The sequence below is a fragment of the Marmota marmota genome, unplaced genomic scaffold (assembly GCF_001458135.2).
Source record: "Marmota marmota marmota unplaced genomic scaffold, marMar, whole genome shotgun sequence".
Lineage (NCBI taxonomy): Eukaryota > Metazoa > Chordata > Mammalia > Rodentia > Sciuridae > Marmota > Marmota marmota.
Window position 1 is genome coordinate 43,793,270 of NW_025999932.1, and position 26,442 is coordinate 43,819,711.

At 40.2% G+C, this 26,442-nt stretch overlaps 1 protein-coding gene across 1 annotated transcript in view; it reads right to left on the minus strand.

The window, feature by feature from the left end:
* Positions 1–5,214: 5,214 nt before the first annotated feature.
* Positions 5,215–26,442, minus strand: part of Tnfsf11 (TNF superfamily member 11) — a 33,241-nt gene continuing 12,013 nt past the window's right edge. The window contains exons 3-5 of the mRNA XM_015484032.2: positions 12,541–12,586; positions 12,365–12,463; positions 5,215–6,736 (exon numbers count right to left, since the gene is read on the minus strand). Of these exons, the coding sequence (XP_015339518.1) occupies positions 6,315–6,736; positions 12,365–12,463; positions 12,541–12,586 (567 nt within the window). The 3' untranslated portion in view covers positions 5,215–6,314. The remainder of the gene's footprint in view (positions 6,737–12,364; positions 12,464–12,540; positions 12,587–26,442) is intronic.

Here is a 26,442-nt window from a genome sequence, read left to right on the forward strand (position 1 = left end):
ACAGGAAAGGCAGACGATCTCTTTCTTGGAGCTGAGATACATTCTTTTTCTCCTGCCCTTGCACATCAGAGCTCCAGAGTCTTCAATCTTTAGACTGCAGGACTTAAACTCATAGTCTCCCAGGTTCTCAGGTCTTCAGACTCAGACTTAGCTACCCTATTGGCAACACAGGGTTTCCAGTTTGCAAATAACTGGTCTTGGGACTTCTCTCTTTCCACAATGGCATGAACCAATTCCTTTAATAAATCCCCTCTCAGATAGATAGATAAATCCTTTGAGTCTGCCTCTCTGGAAAACCCTGATACATTCCCTTTAACCAGGTTTTTCTGATTAATTTTTTTTTTTTAATTTTGTAGTCCTATTGGGCCCAAATCTTTACCATTTTCTCAGGCCATTGATACATTGTAGATGATAGCAGCCTGCAGGTCTGGGCTTCTCAGGGACAAGGTCTCAGGCTTTTCTAGGAATCCTTAGGTTTGAGAGGTCAATGTTTCTACTTTAAAAGGAATCCTTTCTTATTATACTGCACATGTACACACACATACACACACACAGACACACACACACACATACACAAATATACCTGACTTCGAATTCGTTTCAACAATTCATTAAAAACACACATACCCGGTTAAATAGCCATGCTGCAAGGATACCATCTTTACCTAAGCACTTTACGTGCTCAGGGAACATTTCAATTAATTTATTTCTGCATACTCTCTTGTTAATGGCAGAAAACAAGTTATCAAGTCATTTTTAAAAAATTAACTCTGAGACTCTAGGCTTTGTTTAGGTATGCAGGAAAACAGCATACTAAATATGCATACCTTTGAAACTGCATTGCATATGAACCTTGTGTATATAAAATATAAAAACTTGCAAATATAAAGTATGCAATCTTCATCTTGTTTTCTAAAATCCGGAAGAACTGTGACAAGTCAAGGGTTAGGAGGGAATGGCAGATATCGGATGCTAAACCAGGTTCCTGCAGGTTGCAATCTAAGGCAAAGGCTGTGAACAGCAAAAGGCAGCTCAAAGGGAGAAGTCACTTCTCCCCACTCTGAAAAGCTGGCGCCTTATTCTTCCAGCTCATGTGCTTTTCCCAAGCCTCTAGGGCATTCCATTTCAAAAGCACACAGGCCCACTGCCCAGAGCCTACATTCATTCAGTGCCATAAGCTGCAATTTCTTTTATTCATTAAAAAGATCAGTTTCAATGTGCTTTATTATTGAAATCAATGGCAATGTAGCAACAGTAGGAAAATTTTGAAATGTAGAAAACATTCATAATTCCACCTCCCTAACACAACAACACACTCATGTTTATCTACTCCCTCTGGGATTGTCTCCATGTGTTCACACTTTTAGAAATTTGTAGAACTAGGAATTTGCATCATTCTGGATTTTACTTATTCATTGTTCTCCCAATCTCCATCTCTCCCTCCTAGGTTACCTGCCCCTCCCTAGAAGCTACGGCCCCAAATATTGGATAGCAAGATGACTGGCCAAACAACAGTGGGGCTTAGACAATATCCCTTGGAAAGTATAGTGCACAGACCAGAGATACCCCCAAAAGGATCTCTGGGTCTTAAACCCCAGAACTTGTGAACATAATCTCATTTAGAAAAAGGTCTTTGCAGATATAATTCAGAATCTTAAGACATCATCCGGGATGATCAGGGGGACACTGAATCCAATGACAAGTGTCCTTATGAGAAATAAAAGCAGAAAAATGCACCAGGAGAAGTGAAGAAGGGCAGGTAAGATAGAAGCAGACATTGGAGTGACACAGCTACAAAGAACTCCTCCGAGAGCCACTGGAGCCTGCAGGAGGCAAAAGGCTGTGCTCCAGAGCCTCCAGAGAAAGCATGGCCCTGCCAATGCCTTGATTCCAGACTCCCAACTCCAGGACTGAGAGGACACATTTCTGTTGTTTCAAGCCACCGATTTTGTGGTAATTTGTTATGGCACCCATAGCAAATTAATACGGAGTGTAAAAGCTTTTGGGTTTCAAGGACAGGATTGCATTGAAGCTTCCAAAATCTGCCCCACAGGAGAGCCTGTCTGCCTATCTGGACCATTCAGCCAAGGATCATGAGCATCTGGGGTTTCTTCTTACACCCAGGGCTCCCTGGTGTCTTGGCAGAGTTCACCACCACTATCCCTAGTCACCTGAAGTTCTGGTTCATTTCTGAGGATGTTAGTAGTCTCCTTCCACAACTGAATCCCTGTTTTTGAGCTGTTGCTCACATACTAAAATCATATCCACGTTAATGCCCTCAGGCCTGAATAGACATTGAGCCTCACCCCTGAGATGCACTCCCATCTCATTCCCATGGGCCAGGCACTCCCTACCCCTCCTGTACTATTGTCCTGGGTCTGAACTTAGATGGGACTTACATTTTGGACTGTGAATCACCTGTGTTCGTGATGCAGAAGATAGAGGAATTGAAGGTGCTGCACCTGTCCCTTGTACATATCTGATGTTCTTTAGGGGTTTTTCACCCCTGCTATTCAAGATGTGTCCCTGAACTTCAGTTAAACTCATCTAAACTCCTATCCCTGTTTCATGACTTAATATCTCATTTAGATATTTTCAATAAGTCTTATGTATTATTTGTGTTTCTCATGGAGTTGCATGTAAACTTTTCTCCTTTCATCTATTTATTTAGGATATTTTCCTTCTAAACTTAAATAAGCTACTTCATAACTGACTCAGATATCCCAGTGCAGTATGATGATCAACTTGACTGGGCTAAGGGATGCCTAGATAGTTGATAAAATATCATTTACAGACATGCCTTATGAAGGTGTTTCCAGAAGAAATTAGCATTTGACTCATCCTTACCAATGTAGGTGGGCATCATCCAACTCACTGAAAGATCTAAATAGTATAAAATATATAGTATAAAAATGTATAAGAAGAGCTTACTCACATTCTTTGTTTGAGCTGGGGCATCCATCTCCTGTCCTTAGACATCAGCACTCCTGGCTTTGTCCATATCTGATAATATCATAGAGATTTTTCCTACAACTATCCAGAATACACATAAGATGCAATAGCAGCAAGCCTCTGCAAAGAAAATGTGTCAACATAAAAAGAGGGGGGGAGGGTAATGATTAAAAACTATAATTTTTAAATTACAAAAATGTAGAAGTATCATAAAAATCTTATTAATCAAAAGGGTAGTTTTCTGTTTTATAGATAAAACCCAACACTCACTGTATACATTTTATTATAAAAAGTGACACAAGGCTAAATCATCATAATGTGAATCAATACCTAATTAGCATTTATAAATGCAGCTACTGGGAAACATATTTCAATTTCATTGCAAGGAAGCTGGAGAATCAATTAATAAAGCCAAAGTGAAAGTGAGGACATGTGTGGCCTGCCTCTGCTGGCTCCACAGGCATGGTAGGTTTGCAAGTTGAGTCAACGCTGTGCCCACTAATGTACAAGTATAGCCTGATGCCACTCTCCCAAGACAAGCCAATAAAATACACACACAAAAAGATGAGGTCTGAGACCCTCAGCTTCCCACCAAAGTCACCGTGGAAATGGTCATTTTCCAGATGGCCTCATGGAAATAAAGGAGACAGAAGGAAAGAGGGAAAGCAAGGACACTGCACAAGAACTGCTGCTTACATAGAGTTTTGGAAAGAGGCAACAGTGCAGGGTCTGGTGCAGTCATAAAAAACTGATTCAAGAAGACAGATGGCTTTGAATTTGGCCTGCTTTTCTTCTTTCTTATTTGACATGCATTAAAATTGAAATGGAGGAGTTAAAATGAGCAACAATTCAGTTCGCCATTGCAGCCGGTATTTGTTGGTTTCCTGGCATGATTTTGTCACAACTCAATATATTTACTCAGCTGTGGCTGAGTGATGACTTGATCTAGTTCCATCTCAATCAGATGCAGCAGCCTCTTTATACCCTAAAGGCTACCAGAGAGACTAACTGGTCCTCCAGTCAAGAGCCAAGCATGAGGGAGGTGGGGAGGATTGAAACACACACAGAAGAGTAAATGTGGAAAAAAGGAATAAATGAAAAGAAAGAGCAGAAATGAAAAGTGGCCAAAGAGTGGGAAAATCAGAGTTTTTCTTCCTGCATTTGAGACCCTATTGCTCAGAGCCTGACATGAACGTGATAGAAAAGAGAAGACTTTTCCCTACCTTCTGCCATATCCAATTGCTGTAGCTGCCTCCTTCCAGGCACAGGGTAATTCACACCAATATTTCTTTAGTCATTATTCCAGCAAAGCTCTAAAACCTTGACCTACTTGGGTGATAATGTACAATAAAGTCTGGCTGAATTCCCAAGGTCTACTCTCCAGTCTCTCCATTGGTGTTGCAGACCATCTGCCTTGCTAGCCATTTGGCTAGTGCCCAGAATATCCTGGGTGCTTTCTATTCCTGGACCTTGGGTTTAGTTCATCCTTGAGAGATTGCAAGTTGGTTGCCTCTAAGAGAAACTGTGGAGAAACCGTGATTGTAGCTCATCAAAATTAATTTTTTTCTGAAGCCAGGAAGCAGCGATTGGGGTATGCAACACAGAAGACATATTTTGTACCCATCTACCTCAAATTTACTGACAGTCTTAAAGTAATAGGAGTATTTCGGCCAATCAGTGAGTCCCACCATTATGGCTCTGCTATTTAAAATTTGCGATTTCTATTTTGCAGTATCTGCTCTACCTTCTCAGCTTCTATTCTGTCATAACCATCAAGAAACATTGTGACTTCCCAAGGGAATCATTTTCTCTTCTCTCTCTCATATGAGTAGCCACCCTGTTTAGGTAGCCCACCTACATACATTTCCATGAGGACAAGTATCTAGGCCACTGATCTTTACTGTGTGAAAGTAGAAAACATTTAGATTTTCCTCCAGGCCAAACAGTTATTTTTCCAGGACATTATGAACTTGTACAAAACACCTGATGTGTTTTTCTCCTGATGTAAACATAACATAAACTTTTCCTTTATGAGTGAAGAACACTGTTTTCTATCTGGCTACATCCTTGCATACAAATCCCTTGCAAATTAATTTTCAAATTCCAAGGTTCATTAATTTAATTGAATCTGTTCCTAGTTTTTAATTAAATCTGCATTTCTCCCAGTAACCTTCAGAAAAAGATAGGAGCCACATTATCATATTGGAGAGAACAGGATCACAGAGCAAGACAGACATAAAAGAGAAATACAAAATCACAATGCAGGTTTCATATAAATTTATTTTTGTACCAAAAAAAATTAACTTTCAAAGGCAATGTTTTTATTGTACAGTATAAAATAATTCCCACTAACTTAAAACTTGGGTTATTCTTCGCTGATAAACCACTAGTAGCTTTTCTATTTAAAAAAAAAATTACAATTTGCAGCGTTTGTAGAAAAAGACACCTGTTCAATAATTATATAAATACTCTTGACAGATTTCAGTAGCCTATTATGTATTCTTTTTGGCAATGTCAGCTTTCTAAAGTCAATTAGCTTCTAAATTTGAAAGGCACCTGGTAGCCAACATACCGCTTGTTATTCAAGGCATCCATTTTAATTTTTTTTTACACAGGTTTGACAAGTCTGAAAAAAAATCTATTAAGTTAAAAAGAATGAAGAAATATACTACATTTGATATCAGGAAACAGTATTTTTCCCCCTTAGCTGCAAGTTTTCCCCAAGGGATTTACAAAGTGCACCAGTTAAATATGTCTGTACATTTAAAACATTAAATATGTCAACAGTGAGACATTTTTTAAATATTTCGAATCAAATACTATAGCACAAATATAATTTACAATACTTTGCACAGAAAACATTACATCTGAAATATAACTTTAGATATTATATAAAAATACATATATTTTCTCTCCTCACTAGAAAAAGTATTGTTTGCAGGTTCCAGCATGATGTAACAATTCAAAAGAACTTAACCCTTCAGAAGATCATCTGTTTACAATGCGATGATACCCTCTCCACTTGAGGTGCACAGTGGCCCATAAATCATGGGTTTGATCCAGAGAGCTCACCCCTCTTGGAGCCCAAAGAGCAACCATACTTGCTCCAATCTGGTTTAATTCTAGGAATTCATTACAAAATTGTAAAACCATTGTGTAACACGCTACCATAAGTCCAAGCTCACCCATTGGCTGTACATATGCATATTGTCTACAGGGTTGAGAGCATGGATAATGAGTCTGTACCATTGTGGGCCATGCCTCTTAGTAGTCTTACACACCTATATACATATTTCTTGGTTTGTTTAAGTGATGTTTCCAAATATCTACGAAATATGTGATAATGCTCCACAGAATAGGTCTTAATCTATATCTCGAACTTTAAAAGCCCCAAAGTACGTTGCATCTTGATCTGGATCCAGTAGGGAAGGGTTGGACACTTCAATGCTTATTTCTTCACCAGACCGTAGCTTAAAAAATCCTCCAACATTTATGGAATAAAAATGGAACTCTGAATTCCCTGACCAGTATTTGGTGCTCCCTCCTTTCATCAGGGTGTGAGAACTTGGGATTTTGATGCTGGTTTTAGTGACATAGACCATCAGCTGAAGATACTCGGTTGCTAGATCTCCTGAGGTTTCATGATGTCGAAAGCAAATGTTGGCATACAGGTAATAGAAGCCATCTTGGTTAACCATTAGTTTTCCATTGCTCAAAGTCATATTGGAGATCTTGGCCCAACCCCGGTCATGGTACCAAGAGGACAGACTCACTTTGTGGGAACCTGTGGAGAGAGAGACGCCTGATTTACAATCCACTCCTGGAATGAGAAAGACAGTCTCACAATTCCATGAAGTCAGAGCAGAAAACAGCTTAACTGTCATTGTTCCTAGGGGAGAATAACTTCTTGGAATTTATTTTTCTATACAGGGAGAAATAAATTCAGATGTATTTAGTGCTCTTTGGTAGGCACATTAGAGGGTACAAAAGCCAAAAATCTCACTTTTCCTGCCTCAAGGAAGCTTCAGTACATTAGAGTTAAGTATAGAATGGGCTCAGACAAGAAGCAAGTTTGAACTGAAAGGAGAGGTACAGATAATTGCTTCGGGAATTCAATAGGGAGAGAGATTATTTCCACCTAGAGGGATCAAAACTGACTTTGTGTTGTTGCTAACTGAACCTGGGAACTTAAAAAGAGGAATAGGATTCAGCTCCACAGACAAGAGCAGTCAGGTCATTCCAGATTGAAGGAAAATGATTAGAAAGCCAACCACCACAGCAAAGCAAGAAGCTAGCAGAGGAGAATCCTCCTACCTCACATGTTTCTGCCTTTTCTTTTATTCTATGGAGAGGGATATGTAGGAGATGAAAATCTGGGTCACAGTAACTTTGAGCAAATGGCCAAACTCCTAAAATCTATTCTTATCACCATTTATTTTCCCCACCTCTAAAAGCCCATATGTCTCTCAGGCTCACACAACTAAAAAGCTATTCTCAGAGCAGCTGGAAAAAAAAAAACAACTTCATAATCCATTGTGACCAAAGTATAGTAAAATTTCTCCCCAGTGACCAAATGTTCCTTTAGTCCCTCCTCATTCCTGGAATGAGGTGACAACTAATCCTCATGCTTTTACCAGAGCAGTGAAGAATTTCCAAAGAATATTCTAAATCAGGAGCAAGTCCAGTGCTTTTTTTTTTTTTTTCATATTACAAGTCTCTAATGTATTTTTAATGGCTTTAAAATTTGGTAATACCTCTATGATGTAATTAATTAATCAAAGATTTATATTTATGTGGATACTTATTATTCTACTGGAAAAGATGATAACTAATGAGACACTAAGTAGAAATACTATAGAAAGTCTAGAAAGATTTTTATTTTACTTCAGGGAATTTTGTACATACTTAGGCTAACTGAAGGTCATCATCTCTCTGACATCAAAAGTCAAAACAGAGCTGAGTCTCAGATGGGTTGGGATTAGTTTCTGCAGCTCTGAGTTCTTGGCTATTTGTTATGACTGCCCAACAACTTAAGTCAGGTCTTGAGACAGTGAGGTAAAGAAATTGGCCCAGGGTCTTAGTGGATCCTCTGGTTAGGTGGATTCTAGGAGATCCCTGTAGACTAAGACACCCACTCATGGTACTTTCCCAGACTTGCCTGAGACCTGGAGAACACTGAACATCTCATGCACCTTCCCCAAGAGAGCCACAAGTTGGAGAACATTCTACTCTCTCTGGGGTATAGCTTGGAGCCTCAAAAGCAGACTATTCCAAAGGCCAAGCAAGAAGTAGGATAAATGGAGGGGGAAAAATATGACTTGGCCAGTCTACAGTGGGGCAACCCATCATTAGAAGACCAAGAACCCAGTGATTCCAATTCCCCGATGCAGAAACAGAAGCGTTCCTGAGCTCTGCAGCTATCCACAGAGGGGCCACCACAGTCACTGTGGCTTCAAGGGTTCTCCACAGCAAGCTACCTTCTTTTTACATAGGAGGTCTTATTTCATGGTTTACTCCAAATGTACATATCATCCTACAGTCCCAAGGGAGTCAACATGAGACAATAGAACCGTATTCACCACATTGTCATAAACACTAGTGAAGCAATTCCTCCAGGCTGGTAAATAGCTGCCTAATTCATGGACAGAGTTAATGAAAGATGTTTCCCACCTCAAGCCAGGCATGGTGGCGCATGCTTATGATCCCTAAAGCTTGGGAAGCTGAGGCAGGAGGATCTCAAGTTCAAAGCTAGCCTCAGCGACTCAGCAAGGTCCTAGGTAACTCAGTAAGACCCTGTCTCTAAATAAAATACAAAAGGGGGGGAGCTGGGGATGTGGCTATGTGATTAAGCCCCCCTGGATTCACTCCCCAAGACAAAAAAAAAGTTTCCCACCTCAAATTACCCCATACTGCCTCCTACTTGTGTGCTGCATTCAATCCTTCAATTAATTATCTTTTATCTCTTAACAGAGAGAAGCAGAATACTGACATGAAGTCTATCCATTCAATGGAAGGGACTAGTTCATGTTAGAGTGGGATATGGCCAGAGAAGGCAAGGAAGAAATCTGAAATAAGAACTTTAACATTATACCACTCTTATGATTAGGGAATTCAAGTAGAATACATTGTTCTTTTCTATGAAACATCTCTGTTTTTATCCATCCACTGACTCATGTATTCACAGATTCATTCTGTTGATCTGTCATGAAATAACAGTGTGGTGCTTTCTATAGACATTCATTCTGTCCATAATTAAGAATTATATCAAGTCGTACACCATCATACACGAATAATCATAGAGAAAATAAAAAATGAGCATACAAAACACGACATTTTCATTTCTGCTGTTGCAAAGCACAAGGTTGACATTCAGTGACAAAAAATTTCCAAGCAAAAGCTGCAGCAATTCACAATGATTGGGAAAGCTGAGCTCAATGAGAGACAGAAGGGCTAGACAACAGGGAGGATTTGGGTCAAATCTGGACTGAGAAAAGGGAGTATATTAGTGAGGAAAAGTGTTTGAGTGTTCACAGCATCAACAGAAGAAAGTCAGGGAAGCTAGATATTAAGAAGAGAGAGCTCACATGTAGACAACAGTGGGGAAAACACATGAGAAAAATATGCTGTGATTTGATTGGAGGGACTCCATATCACCCTGGGTTTCCAACACCCATGAGGTGTGCTGGTAGCCTCCTACCCCAGGCTCCCCAGCTTCTTCAGCCCTATGCTATGGTCCGGACTTCTGCAAATAGTTAGCCTGAGCACCCTAAAGAAATCTACATATTCTGACCCCACAAAATACTTCCCAATGCGTCTTATGCAAGAAGCTTTGAAAATGCACAGACCTTGTAAGGCAGATCCTAATTTCGTATGTGTAAATAAATGTGAAAAAAAGCCATTAAAATGCAAAATTAAACCATCTTGCTTTGGCCAACACCTGGAGATCAATGAACTTAAGGGGTTGTTGACCCACCAGAGCAACAAATTCTATTTTCTTACGCAGAAGCATATACTGACACATTTCCCTAGTCACAAATCCAATAACTGTCAGAAAATAACCAGGAGTTCTTTCTTGTTATTTTGGCAATGGTTTGATTCTAGGTCCCTGCAGAGAGAGAGAGAGCTTTGCAACTAAAACATGCTTGCTATTGCCAAACCGACTTTGGCACACAGTCTAATGTAATATTTATCATATGCCATTTAAATGAACTGAAAATATAAATGTAGGGTACATTCATAGCACATATGGCTGATACATAAGTATTAATTTGATTGCCTTTGCTAATGTGCAAAATAGTTTCCACTCAGGAAAAATTAGTGTAGCTCCATCATAAAGGACACACAGACAAAGAGACAAAATTTGTTTATGGAGCAAATATCTGGGACAGGAATAGGTAGAATAGAAAATCCTCTAAAAACCCAAGTGTTAGTTTCTTACTTTCTAATGTCTCCAATCAAGAAATAGCCCTCCATGGTCCATGCTATAATGGCTTCAAAATCACTTACTAAAATCTGGTACTTTTTAAAACTTAATTAAAAAAATTAAAAAAAAAAACTTGTCTTAAGTCATTTGTACAACCAAGTGGAATAGTTATAATTATTTAAATAAACTCAAATAAAATAAAAATTCCCAATCATAGAATGCTTTCCATATGCCACAATCTTCACAGCTACCCCATGAAGCAAGCAATATCTATGCCCACTTTAGACATGGCAAAGCCAAGGCAGAGTCTAATAAATTGTGCTTGGTTATGGGTCCAGTAAGCAGGCCAGTGGCAGTCAGCTTTTAGAGTCCCTGTCATGAGATACTCCACTAATCTAATTCTTTTAGGAAAAGAGAACTTAAGGGCTTTATTTTCCTGGGACAAAGCCAACTTGCTACAAGTACTATGTAGTCTGCTTATAGGATAATATATAGCATAAAAAACAGATTTAGGGATTAACTGAGTGGAATTCAACTTCTAATCCTCCTACCTCTGTGACCTTGAGCAAATGACAAACTATATAAACCTCTGTTTCCCTCTCTGCAAATTCTGCATCACAGTCACTGTGCCTCAACATTAGAGTAAGGACTACAGACAATGAACACAGACCCAAACGTCTGATCCATAAGTGGATCAGACATATTCAATAAGTGTTCAATAAGTGGCATCATAATAATTAACAATGGTATTCAATTATCACTCTATCTAATGCTTCTTGTCACCTTTTGATCCTTACCTAGCCCAAGGTGAGTGAGCAGTAGGTAGGATGATGGAATGCCCAGGGCATTAAGGTAGCTACAAGCACAAAGCTCTGGGTTTTCTCACTTTCAAAGGGTAATCAGGTCTCCAGGCCCTTGAGCTAAACCCTACCCAGAGGAAATGACTGGTCTCTGAAGAAGGGGGAGAATGTCTCATTTTCCAGAGGACTAGTGTCTCTTAAAGACCATGCTGTTGAGCTCCTCCGTGGATCTCTACAGCAAATGGCTGAGTAGTTAATTACCTGGAGGAACTCATCCACCTCAGAGGTCAGCAATGGGGCTTTGTTACCTTTAGTGTGGGTAAAAACAGATGAGTATATCAAGGGATTGTCCTTCCCAATGATGTGTTCTCAACCAGCAGTCATTTGAAATAAACAGGTAGTCTGATGATCTGAAAATGAAGTCTGCTGCTCCAGAATGAGAAGTGCTGCTGTGGGGATTAGGAAGAGCAGGAACCCTGGGGTGTGGTGATACTCAGAGATTCTCTATTAGCTGGAAGTCAAGGCCAGAGGGGAGAGAGCCATTGCATGGCCAGACCTTTCTCACAAGTCTCAGAATGACAGCCCTTGGTGATGATCTCACTCAATACCTTAGAATCCCTGGCTTAGGACTTTTCTTGAATGAAAACTCTGGGTTAACACAGGCAGCAGGGTCAGTCATTGACTGCCCCGCCCACACACAAACACACACACACACATAAAAGCAGATCCTCTTCTCTCCTGCTGTGGGGACTTGGAATCCCATATGACTGGCCCCAAAGGCCCTGCCTATAGACATCAGGTGGCCAAGGCTGTCTCTGATGGCACAGAGGGAAGACCTGGGTACTGGCAGCAGCACAGGATACAGCGGTTCTGCCACACCATGTTTGCTTTGGGGTCACCTGGCCCAGGTGTGAACATATGGCAGCTGCCATTTAAAGATCAAGGAATCCTCCTCTCCTGCTTCTACAAGGGAAGAAGTAGGAGACTTCATTTGTCCTCATCCTCTGGTCTTTCTGGGAAATTATAATGTCCATTTCCAAGACATGGATCAACTGAAGACTAATGATTTTTTTTTTTCCGCTCTTGAAAATTTCAGTAACAGGCTAATAATATTTTTGATTATGTGAATGGAATGGTAAGTGATTCTCGAGATAGTTTTATTATTAAAATAGATATAATTAAAACTTACCCGATGGGATATTGGTGGCATTAATAGTGAGATGAGCAAAAGGTTGAGTTTCAGGCTTGTCCCTCTTGGCCAGATCAAACCAGGAACCTTCCATCATAGCTGGAGATGAGAGAAAGCACATTAACCCAAGGCTAGTGACCCCATGGGATATCAAATAATCACAGATTCATGATTACCTTTCTCTGCTCGGATGTGTTGTGACCCAACGATATGTTGTAACTCCTGAAAGAAAAAGGAAAAAGGGTTTAATTTATAAGCTTATTCTTTCTGTAAAACAGTAGGACAATTCAGGAGTGTTAGATATGTGATCAATGAACCCTCTTTTCCTTCAAAAGATGCCGTAAGTGCAGAGACAGTGAAATTTCTGGATTATCTCATTAGCCATCAAAGGAGGTTCACCCCTAAAGAATTGGATGTCATTGTGCTTAAAAAGTCAACCATGCACACCATCCAACAAAACCCTTTGGACAATAGGAGGAAATAGAAGACAATGTAAATTATAAAACACAAAATAATTGAGCATAATTAAAAACTTGTAGCAGGTACACAAATGGAGATGAAGTTAACTAGGAACGTCACAATTACACGGAATATATGACCCTCCTAAATCCTCAGGGAGGCTCTATTTATGTCTGTTTCATTAGTGAATTCCTGTTACAATGCTGAAGCTCAGCCCACAGGAAAGAGAATGATGCCTGGCTCCCAGTGGTTAATTTTTTTATTTTAAAGTCACAGTGTATTTAAAGTACTTTATGGAAGTCTAAGAGCTTTCAGAGTACCAATAATTAACTCTAAATATTGCTCCAAATAGAGGTCTAGAAGCATAAGCCAGAAAACAAACGAACACGAGTGCATAAAGAGTTTAGGTAATCGCACATCTCAATTTGAGCCCTCAGAATGAAGGCACCAATAGGTAACACATGCCCACCTGAAGCCAGACATTAGCTAGCATTAAATGTGCCATCATGGGATCTAATAAGGTGGAGTGGATGAGAGCCCAGGCTTTCACACGGTTCAAATCCTTCATAAACTAGGATATTAACAGCCCTTCTATCATCAGGTGGTTAAGAAGATTAAATGAGATAATGCAGGTAGGCACTTAGCTGAGTGCCCAGTAAATTCAGATATATAGATACTAGAAATGCTAGAGAGATTCCTAACTTCTGTTACTAGGATAACCATTCATGCTAGCCCCAGTTATGATGTTTAAAGAATAGACCATATAGAGCTTCAGTTTTTTGAGTGTCTGGGTAGGAGGGCTTTGAATAGATTAGACAGATAGGCAAACAGATAAATGTAGACAGATGGATTCAAATAGATACAATAATACAGCTTCAATTGTTATAAGCTGGAAGGGTAATGGAGATAACATTTATTCCTTTCTGTACCTTCAGGACCTTCCCCTCCCAGAGACAGGAGAAACCTATTCTGTTTTTAATGACCACTCGAGGACACAACTCAGCTGTCTTCACTTACCTATTTGAAAGTCCTAAAATCATTGTGTGGTAACTTTGTGAAAGGAATCCTAGGGTTTATCTAAAGTCATCTTCTGCCCTGCCCTAGATTCAGGACACTGCACAGCCCTGGAGAAACCATTTGCAGGGCATTCTATAGGCCAATCCTTTTGAATTGAACAATACAGTTGGCTTCTTTCTGCTGTTCACCTCCAGCCTCCCAAGTCCCCTCTCAAGATCTTTGGATTCCCCATAGTCCCCCAGTGTTTGGAATTTCCTGGTTTGAGCTCCTCAGCATTCACAATGGAGATCATGATTTTAAACATACACACACTGAATATTTTCACACATTTAAATACACCATGAACACCGTGTATATTTATACATTGTATATATTTTTATACATTTACATAGATATAGTGTATCTTCATTCTGTATGAATTTATGCAATTTGTATAAATGTATCTTTATGTGTTCTCTCATATGTATACATTACTATACATTTATATATACAGGGTTCTATCTTTATCCATTGTGTATATCGTTACACATTCATAAACACATAAAGCTTCTTTTAACCTGATTACTAGCTCTTAAAAGATTGGAATAGGAACCTTGGAGACTTAAAGCTACCCTCTCATTTTCCCTCTAGCACTGATCTGCCTCACCATCAGAGGAGAAAGCAAGGAGTGCCGAATGAAGCAGAGCTAAGTATGGCATATGCCTGCAAGTGCCAGTTTCGTGATTTTTCTCTGCAAACACCCTTATTATCTAGACAAACAAGGAAAGATCCTTTGTCCCTGCTCAGTGGTTTTCAAACTTGAGTGTGTATGACCACCTCAGGGAGGATGATGGAAAACAGATTGCAGGGCCAGCCCAGAGTTTCTGATCCAGATCTGAGGTGGGACCTGAGAATTTGCATTTCTAACAGGTGAGCTGGTGCTGTTGGCCTGGGACATCATTTGAGTATGACAACCCCTTTCACATCCCCAAACATTCACAGATGGGCAAATGGGGAGGTTATCATGAAGCTCGAGACTTGGGCAGAAGCAGCAGAAGATTCAAGCCACTGATTAAACAGGCAGGAATTAGTTTGTTCATTCTCACCTCGGAACAAACACTTCTTGCCCATGTAATCAGTGACTTCTAGGTCAGAGCTGCCACAGACCCATTTAGTTACAAGAAAATTCAATAAATAGCACCTCTCAGAAGCAGTTTCAATGCCTGCTTGTAAAGGGAAAAAAAAAAAAAAAAGCTTCATGCCCCAGGATGAATGAAATCTCTAGAGACTCAAAAGGTAATGCTGCTCTTATGTTATATCTCTCAGGGATCCGAGAACTGCAATTTCTCTTAGAAATTCTAAAGGAAATTTTCAATTAAAAAGAAAAGGGGGGGGGCTTGTAATATTTCTACAACTTTGAGTTACAAAAAATGTAGTCCCAATATGTGTATCACCATCCCACATTTTTGAGTTCTAAAATCATTGTTATTTATGTACAAGCATAATATAGCATCCTCTAAGAGAACACTTTTAGGGTGTTTGGTGGTTGAGCACTGTAACAAAAATAAAATAAAATAAAGTTAACATGGGAATGCCAGTGAGGAACCTGATTGTACTTTAAGGGAAGCTTTTGGGTTGCCTTGGCCCCATCCACAGCCAGTCTAACTCAATTAGCCTGATATTACTTGATATTTTTTAAAAAATGCTCCCAGGTGATTCTAATATGCAGCAGGTGTTAGGAAACATTATTGCTAATTGAGTGTTCCCATGGAGAGCTGTTTGGTGACACCTCTGTTTAGTCAAAGGTTTATTATAATCTCACAAATTATTTTTCTATTCCATGTACTGAAAGTTAAATAACTTCTTACATTTGTAGCCAACCAACTGTTTCCTTGTAGGATCACATTTTACTCTTACGAGAATCAGAGCCTGGATACCTATTATTCACCTCATTTTTCAGACTGAGAAATGGAGCTAGAGAGAGAGTAAGGTCTCATCTAATAAAACTGGGGCTTGAACCTCTGTCTTCCAGAGCTACACCCATGCCCCTTTAGAAGGCATCATAATGAATGCTCTTGAGAGCCCCAAGAATCCTCAGAGCATGGTTGTTTCTCTGCAGTAGTTAACTCTGAGGAGGAGGCACACCTTGACTGGGCATCTGGCTTCTGGGTTCCCAGGTGTTACAGGGCAGAGGTCTGCCACAAAACTGAGGCAGTCTCAGAGGCCCCTTCTTCAAAACGCTGATTCTTGCAATCATGCCAGGAAGATTTCAGACAAGTTGCTCAGAGTAACGGGCATGAGTTTATTAGAAGGGATAAGAAAGGGGAAAGTGGGCACTCCCAAAGGAGAGAGTGGGTCCTCTTGGAGAAAAGGACGACATGACCCTCCTGCCCTCCAGTTTTATTGGGGGTCCCAGGGAGGTTTCTAGAGAGTCCCACTCAGGTTCACTTTTTGACTTTTGACTAACAGGAGAAGGATGACATCAGACTTCTGAGTCTCTACTGCCCACAACAACTCTGGGTCACTTTGGCCTATGTTAACCAGTTCTAATTGGAACCTGTTCTTACAGATTTTGTGGCTAGAGGGAATTATCCTTATCTCCCTGAGTTCTGGGATCTAGTCTATGTAAGGGTCACAACAGTCCCCCTCTTCACTGTAACTTGTGTTCTTCTTATCAACATTTCAGGCCTTTGCAACATTGCAGATAACAGGTCGATCACAGAGAAATGTAATATGTCCTGTGGACTTAAGCCAGGCAGTGCTGCAAATAAATTGCCTTTTAAAAGAGAAAGAAAGAAAGGAAGAAAGAAAGAAAGAAAGAAAGAAAGAAAGAAAGAAAGAAAGAAAGAAAGAAAGAAAGAAAGAAAGAAAGAAAGTGTGGGTCATCACAGTGGGCCCAGATTACAGAATTATTCCCTTAACCTTATGTTCCCACCACTTGAATCTGTTCCCTATCACTGGAGATTGACAAGAGGAGCCCAAACCTCAGGAAACACGATCCCAGACTTTTAAGAGGCTTCAGAATGCAACTGACTCGGAACTGGTCAAATATGTTCTGGGCTAAACTGACAAATCCCCCAAACTAAGGCCTGCAGGCCCTATGGATAAGGGGCAGGACATCTGCTAACATGACAGTGTCAAGTCCATTCCACAGAACAGAGCCACCCTACTTGGTCACCTCTTCAAGGATCAGATACTTTGCTACATATATTCCAAGCATAGATCTTTCTTGAATGTCCCCCAATATTTTTGGTTTTTAATATTATAGAAACCCTCCCCAAAAACATACCCAAACTTCACCTCAACTAATAATTTCATTTATTTTCTAAGCTTCACATTTATACTGATTTTCATCCACATTAGTCCTATATATCTCAAGTTAATGAGAGTGTTTTTAAATATGTAGAGTTCTTTATTCCTAAATCTTATTCAGACATTGCTTCTGGTTTCTTTGAATTCACAAAGTTCTAATAATCTAATTTGGGGAAAACACTACAAAGAGCATCCTAACTCCTTTTTTTCCTGAACAAATTATTCAGATGAAAGAGATCTTTTAAAAAAAACAAACTTATATGCGTTTTATCTTACTTTAAGCCAGCTATAAATTAATAAAACCATTTAACTCTCTGGATAAACATCTAATGCAATCACATTACCTACACTAACAGAATGCCCACAGATTTGCATAAAGAAGTTCAGGTGGCTTTGACACATATCCCAGAAAATAGCCTGAGAAGAAGCTCTGCAGAAACAGATTTCAGTGTGAGCAAGCTGGGCAAAGGGCACTCCCAGCCTTCTTTTGGCTTCAAGCCACTATTGAGTTGTCTTCAAGAGAACTTAATGTTCTGCACCGCCCGCCTCCCCAAAGCACAGCTATCGGCTTTCTCTGAATTCGGCAGAGTTATTATCTGCTACTTACAAAAAGCAAAAAGAATTGGCTCTTGATTACTATAAACTATCCACGATGACTAGGATCATTACCTACAATAAGTTACTAAGAAAGTCCCATGAATGAATGAATTTATTTGTGGTCACTGTAAAAAGTAGCCTTTTCAGAAAATTGATTCATTATTAAATAAGCATAATTTGGGCTTAGTTATTTATGATCGTTTCCTTTAACCCTTCAAAATAGGACCAAAAAAAAGGAAAACTCAACTACTGCAGGCAACCAGAGAAATCAGCTGCCAATTCAAGGATAAAAGAAACCCTCTGACACACTGCCACCTAGTGGACAATGTCCAAAATTGACAAACCTGGGACAACACCCTTTTTTAAAACAATAAAGAGGAAGTTTCTGGATGTTTAAAAAAATCTTTTCATTGTGATGTCTTTCTATTTAAACTGCATAACTTTTCATCTTTGCTGTCAAAGTATATTTGAACAGACAGGAAAACAATATTTTTTTCTTTCAAACCTCAACTTTCACTTAACTCATCGAAAAAAAAATGTTGAGATTTCACAATTTCTCCTCCAGGAAACAAAGTACACAACAGATCAATGTGATTGTGTAACTGTGGTCTCTAGTGCTGCCTCTCTTCAACTCTTCTTGAACTCAACATCCAAGAAACACAATTCCCATGAGTGTGATAGCAAAATTTACTCCAGTCTGATAGGACCCGGCTCTCTTCAGAACCTTGAACATCTTTCAATACATTTTTAGGATCTCTTGCCAAACACAGGGAGGAAGGAGACATCCCAAAGCTGGCTCCATCTTGATTAAGTCAAGACCCCTTTGGGGAGGCTGCACTCTATAAGAATACTTTTTAGTACTTTTAAGTCCTTGGAGTAGTTATGGGAATTTTGCTCCAGGTAATGTAAACATTTACAACAAACTCTAAGCCTGCTTTGCAAACTCATCTAAATAACTGCCCCAAACAAGACTTTGGCAACATTTCAATTCAGGAGTGAATGTTATTAAATTGGTCTTAAGTTTGTTTGACTGCATTTTTTTGCATCCTATGAAATAATATAAACAGATTTAAGTTCCAACTGGAGACATCCCCAGCTGCAAAGATACCCTGAAAAGGTCAAGTTACTGGAGTTTGAGTTTATCTGGACTAAAAATCCACCTGTGCAATGTGATGTAAACTCTGTGTTCCGTGTGGTACCTGTCAATCAGAGCACAGAAGAAGCAATTTGTACAGCCAGATGCTTTGGAAACCACTGGTTCTAGTCCATAGCTGGGGTCTCAGGTGGCTGCTTCCCTCTGCAATACCAGTAGCAGCTGCAGGGACATCTGGCTGGTTGAACAAGGATTTAACACCCCGTTTGCCAGATATAATGCAGGGTTCATACACTTGTTAACATATGTAATGCTTTCATTTTAATATCTTAATGACACCCTTCATGTAATTCTTCTCCAACCTAGTTACAAGAATAGTGCATTCATCAGTGAGTTAACACATGAATACCACACATGGGTTGTTTCTGAAAATGAATAGCCAGTTTCCTATTCCTGCAGAGGAGTCCTGCAGTCTTCCACCTGGTAAGTAGCTCAGCAATTCATCCCCTCCTCTCCAGCTACCACTGCTTTCAAGCTTCAAGCTATCATCCCTTCTCGAATTATAATAACAGCCTCCTACCTCCTTGCCCTGTCTCCTGCCCTCCTCAGACTGATCCATTGCTACTAGAATGAGCATCCTAAAGTACAGGTAGAAGCAAGTCCCTTCTCTTCTTAAAATCCTCCAGGAACAGCTTGCACACTTCAGGAATAAATCCACATCCCTCACTAGGGCTTATGAAGCTCTGAATGACTGAGCCTATGTGATATTGTGATATAAAAAGAAATAACATCATTGGTCTTCATCTCAGGTTCCTGGCACAGAACTCCTAAAATTATTGTAATTTCCTGACAGGTAGGAGTGATGAAAGCATCTTTTGTTGTTTATAAGTATCTTCCAACCAGATCTGAATTTATGCTAATGAGGTGACTATTAGAGAAACCAAACAGAAGATTAGAGGATTCGAGCTTTAGCTCCACCCTCTGACCTTCAGGGAGGAAGAGGGGCTGGAGATTGAGTTCAATCAAAAATAGTCAAAGATTTAATCAATCATGCCTACCTAACATACCCTCCACCAAAATACTATGTAATAGGATTGTGTTCTTTATAATACATTGGTAATCGTAACTAAAGTGCTTCCCTGAAATCTGAAAACTGTTCAAGCAAACTACTGCACCTGAGAAGGGGGTCACCTGAAAAACCCTCTCCCCACACACACATGCATTTGTAACTGGTTGGTCAGAAGCACAGGTAACAGCTAGTTTCAGTTGTAGTGGTCCAGGCCTGTGATCCTAGCAACTGTGGAGGCTGAGGCGGGAGGATCACAAATTTGAGGTCAGTCTCAGCAACTTAGCAAGGCCCTCAGCAATTTAGTGAGACCCTGCCTCAAAATAAAAAGGGCAGGGGTTATAGCTCACTGGTTAAGTGCTCCTGGGTTCAAATCCCAGTTCCAAAAAGAAGAAGAAAAAGGAGAAGGAGTTGGAGAAAGAGGAGAAGAAGGAGGAGGAGCAGCAGTTATTGTCTAGAGAACTAGAAACCACTTAAGGTGAGAAAAACTTCAAACATTTAGTGTGAAGAGTGTTGTGCATGTAGAGAACACAGCAGCTTTTCCTTTAGCTTGGTTAGACTCCAGGCTCTCCTGCTAGTCCTCCCCTGCACCACCACCCTCATGGGTTCCAGCCTCTTGGAACTACTGACAGCTCTACTGCAAGACCCCTGGCTCCTGCTCATGCAGACCTCACACAGCTGACATCACCAGCTCTTCCTTAATCACAGAGCTGCCATCTCCACGTGTTCTTAGTTTACAAAGCACAGAAAAAGCAGCCAACCCCATGAGGGACAGCAACTAAAGAGACAGGATTTGGAATCTCTCTCTCAGCTTTCCTCCCTCCCCCTAAAACTCATACTGACCTTTTAATCCATAGGGCCTGGGAGGAGGGAGGATATGATATAGGACCTGGAAGGAGCAGGTGACCCCCCAGGTCTTTACGAAGTCAGTGGAAACAGTTCAAAAACATCCTAAAACAAAGAACTTTAAGAGGAGAATCCGTTGAGTAGTGAGCTGCCTAAATAAAAGCAGATTGCAAACTGTGCTTCTAACCCATTTCCTTAGAGTATAGCCCACAAGATATCTGAAAGTGGGGAGCCCAGAGCATGGAGGAAGGGGTCAGGGAGTGAGGTGAGTGAGGGCTCCCGCAGCCCAGGAAGAATAGGGGAGGGGGGAAGCTAGATGGGGTGTAGATCCCACTAATCCTGAAGGTAAAAAACATATCCAACCTAAATTTCTAACTTTTATTGATCCCTAGAAATCTTTACTTTTCAATATAAAACTACCGCCTATAAAATAATTCTCCCAATGCCAGTATCTCAACCAGATTCTTCACCTCCTCCCTCATCAGCCACCACCATCTGACAGCTGTCTATGAAAATTCTCAGTGAAGAACTTGGCCAAGATATGGGTTGAGCTCCTCCCCTGCCCAAATACAGTCACCAGGGCATCATTTCTGCCAAGAGAAGTCTGAAAAGTAGAAGAGACATGTCTTCACAAATGGCTAATGAACCCTATCCACTGAGGGGCTGAGGAATATTGTGGCCTTGTTTTCATAAAGCAGAGCGATGCTTTTCCTGGCAGTGTGATGGGTATGCTGGGAATAGAAAATTAGTTTTTATTGTTTAACCTTCATGGTTTAAATGAGGAAGCTTCGGCTACAGTTAAAGGTCCCCTTGGGCATTCATAAAGGAGCTGTATGACAGCAATATTAGTCTTCATAAAGAGCCCAATTTTAAAATGTCTGACACCATGCTACTTGTTAAAAAAAAGTTTAATCAAGGGGTTTGGCAGAGTTATTGCAATGTGGCATCTTGGGCTAACTGTGCTATTTACCATGTCCCTGCTTTCCTTTGCCAATCAAAAAATAATAACGCCAACCTTACCTCGGCAGTGCTTTCTACACTTGCAAAGCTTCATCTCCTTTGGAAAAAAAAAAAAAAGGCTTATTCTAGCACACTTTCCCCAAAAAAGTGTTTCTCACCGCTAGGAAGCAAAGTCAAAGGGGTGCAGAAAAAGCTGGGCCACCCATTAGAGACAGATGAGGCCAGGAAGGGAAGGCCATGGTCACCAGGGAAGAAGTGCCCCAGCCTCAAGGTCCCTAATATGTAGAAGCCACAAGGAGGGAGGAAGCTCCCCTTTCAAAGAAGCAGGACAACATTGTACTTGGGAGTGACCTCCAGCGCTCCATGAATCTTATGATTTACAATGTGCCTAGCTTATGATAACAGTAACCAATTAGATACCCAATTATACCTACAGCAGGGGTGGGCATAGATTATTCATTTATTAAATTTGTTCTTTAAACTTTCATTAGGCATCTACTTTATACCTGCCACTGGGGACAGAAATGAAACATTACATGGTCCCTGTCCTTGGAATGCTCACATTTGAGTGAGTCAGAGCAATCCCAGCTCACATGGTTAGTGAAGAGCTACTAAACCACAGGCAGGTGGGCAGGTATCAGTGGGAGCCTCCTTTGGAACATAATGCCTAAGTTGAGAGACAGGAAGAGAGATGATCACATAAGAAGGGCCCTGGGTTCAATCCCTGGTACCAAAAAAAAAAAAAAAAAAGAAAGAAAGAAAGAAAAGAAAAGAAAAATAATGGGTGTGGAGGGGACTGGAATGGAATTTAAAGACCAGGCTCCTAATTCATTCATACATCCATTCAACAAAGTTTGGTGATAGCTCCAAGAGATCAGCCTCCAGTAGGTCATAAGAATATTGTGGTCAGGGGACAGATACCCTCTTTATCCTTGCTGTAGAGAGGTAAAAGAATGCAGCCAGGTGAGGGAAGGTCAAGCACTTTAGTATGGAGGTGGGGGCCAGTGGGTACAAGTTGAGGTGTGGCTGATGAGATGGAGCAGTCAAGGTAATGAGCTTGGGGCAGCAGAGGTTAATGAAGGTTTTCAGAACACAGAGGACTCATGGTACTTGCTCAGCAGTTCAGATTTTTATCCTGACTACAGGGATCCCCTGAAGGGTATTTTAACCAGGAAAGTAAGAGATATGTTCAGATGCATTTTAGAAGTCACTCAGCCTTGGAGAGGGTGGATAAGGCAATGAGGACATGGACAGAGAGGTTATTTGCAATGATCTAGGCAAGAAATGATAATGGCCTATATTTACATGAACAGAGTAGAGAGAAGAACATGAATGCAGTGTTAGGAAATAGAATTCACAGGATGGGGAAGGGGAAGTTAGTTAGTAAAAGCGTAAGACCACCTTTTGGCTCATGGTCTGAGTGATGGAGATGACATTACTGACTTATGTCCTTCACCATGGAAGGGGGAAGCAGATAAGCAGCAGCATCATGGGCGTGAGGACAAGGGCTCCAATTCACCAAAACATTGATGAGTATGAGCTTTTGAGGGTATAATTAGTATTTTCACTATTGTCACTGCTACCTCCTAAACCTTAGCATTCTCAAAAGCCAAAGATTGTAGGCTGGGGTAGCACCCCAGGATGTTCCACGAGAATGGTACTTTCCCAGAATGGAACTCTAGACTTCAAAAAGTTCGAGCCACATTGTTTATCTGATCACCTCAGATACAGACAGCTCTCTACAATGCCCAAGGCCACCTTTCCCACACCACGCAGCCTCGATTCAAGTTCACAGCAGACACTTTATTCACAAATGGCTTGTCTGTCCAGTGGCTCTCACCTCTCCTTAGGATGCTTTGAAGAAGTGACAGGAGCACGCCCAGCCCACCAAATCAGAATCTCCAGTGATGGATTCCGGAGCCCTTTTATATCATCATCATTATTAACATGGACCTCTAGTAAATCTTAAAATTCAGCAAGCTAGGGAAGCACTGCTCTGGGGCACCACTTTTTCCCTGATTGCAGAGGTTTTCCCTCTCCTGGGATGAGCCCTGCCTGGCAAAACAATCCAATCTGTCCCTCACCAGTGAAAGGCCCTCAGTCCCATTTACTTCTAGAATCAGCCCAAGATCTCAGGCCACATAACAAATGCTCCCCTTTCATGCACATCCTTTCAGTTCTATGTTTCTTTAAAGATGTCTACCTGGAATACCTTTTCTTCTCCCCTGGGGTACATGTAGCACAAATATAAGCCCATCTCTGACAATGTCATGCACCAGTTATTTCCCTCTTGCAAACCTCCTAACTCCTGCCTTCTTCCCTGGGCCTCCCCTGAGATTGAACACACTGCCAAAAGCCTATTGTTGGGCAAAAGGCAGTAGATGGCCTTGGTTTTATAGGAAAACTCTGTGGGTCTGACTTCAAATTTCCCATAAAGACAGCTTCTATAAATGCAAAATATGATTGGGGTTGAATTGCAGTTCCCAAAACTGTATGGCAAACAGAGATGAAATCCTATTGGAAAACCACTACATGACTAACATCTTGATTTGGGAACATCGATGCCCCAAAACTCAAGTTTCCTTGTGGGTTTATGAGAAAATTTCTTGGGCACAAGAAATTTTGTATACTTATATACAAAGGCAAAGAGACAATGAATAGGGTTTAATTTTTCCCCTTGTCTTTCTTTTTGTTAACCAAAAAGCAAATGAGAAATAATGGCTATAAAACAAGTCTATGCATTACAATTTTACAAGCAGATACAATCTATTTAAATTTTAATTGATTTCTTATTTACTTTCGCTTAAAATTAGGAATGGCTTCTTAACAATAATCAAGACTGAAATTCTGAGGGATTCACTTTATATATGGCGAAAACACAATCACTTCATCTTTGAATTTTTTGGTTTTAAATTAATGCTCTTGAATTCACAAAACCTTGCAAAAATTGTTAGGTTTATTCAACATCACAAATGTATTTAAATGGATATCCATAAAACTTCCTCAAAAAGATAAAGGCTGTTTAAAAGAGAAAGGAAGGAAGGAAGGAGGAAAGGAAGGGAGGGAGGAAAGGAGGGAGAAAGAAAAGAAAATGTTGACTATGGAAACTTTATATTTATACACTTGTGTATTCAGAGTTAACTCTTGCTTGTCCATTTTCCTAACTATGCAGGGGCTAGTGAATATCAGAGTCTCCTCATTCTTCCCTCACACCCATGCTCTTCTTTTCCCTATTAGTTATAGGCAATCTGCTTCCTTAAGGTTTATGGACAAATGAACTATCTGCTAGAGACAACATTGTCCAGCATCCTCTGAAGCAAGGTATGGTCTTAAGAGTAACCTCCAGCCAATAGGATGCTATTAGTAGTAATGTCTCAACTCTTAGGTACCACACTGACTTTTTCTTTAATCCCTTCCTTGTCTAGAGGATAATGAGTAAAAGGAGGGGAGTATGGGGGGTGTGAAGGATGGTGGAATGAGACAGAAATTATTACCCTTTGTACATGTAGGATTGCATGAATGGTGTCACGCTGCATTGTGTGCAACCAGAGAAATGAAAAGTTGTGCTCCACTTATGTACAATGAGTTGAAATGCATTCTGCTATCATGTACAACTAATTAGAACAAATAATTTTTAAAAATTTTTGTATTAATGTCATCAAAAAGAAAAATAAAACCACAGGTTATAAAAAAGAAAGAAAGAGGGGCTGGGGTTGTGGCTCAGTGGTAGAGTGTCTGCCTCACATGTGTGAGGCACTGGGTTTGATCCTCAGTACCACATAAAAATAAATAAATAAAACAAAGGTATTGTGTCTATCAAAATATTTAAAAAAAGAAAGGAAGAAATGACAACAAATGGAAATATAAACTTGGACACAGAATGACGGGACATATTGAGGATGGAGAGGCATCCCTACTAATCCTGGGTGGCTTACCTCTGGATTCTTCAGGGGATACTGTGCATTTACATTTGGAATCCTGAAGGAGTTGAGGCCAAATATATACCACTGATCCCCCCGGGAATCAAGAAAGAACTGGAGGTAAGAATGACTTGTTCAACAACTATAGCTCCCTGGTCATTCTCTAATAAGTCCTTTGTTAGAGGTTCAGAGACCTACACTCTGCAAAATGCCTAAGAGATGACTGATTGATAGTCATTATCATCACTGGCCTTTCATATTCTGGAGTACAGTTACAAAACTTGATAGAACCCTACGTATATAAGAAGCCAGAGTCAGGATTTTAGTTCCCATTGCAGGCCTGCCTCTACATTGTGAGCAGGCCAAGGAGAGGTGAGCAGACCTAAGAAGAATGTGGCTCAAATGACAAGTCCAGCTGGATACAGCATCTAACATAAATTAACCTGTTTTATGACTGTATGAAGCATTACTACCTTGGCCTATGATATTTATAATTATCAGTTTTAGCTCTGATGAAGCATCAGGTAAGAACCAGGTTTATAACATTCTTGAATGGCTTTATGAGTTGATGAGTTGGTAGAAGTCCTCATTCATTTAAAAATATTCCTTTCTGAAGTTCAATAAGTCATCCATCACTTACTTGTTCTTATTTAAGTTCATTCCTGAAAATACATTAGGGACAATGTATCCAAATGTGTGCAAACTGACTACAGCTGTGTCCTGATGGATCTTGAAGTTTTGTTCCATAGTCACCAAACATTTCTAATGATTTAGCTCTAACCGGAGAAAATATTTTAATGCTCCCAAATATACATAGATATTTACTTAA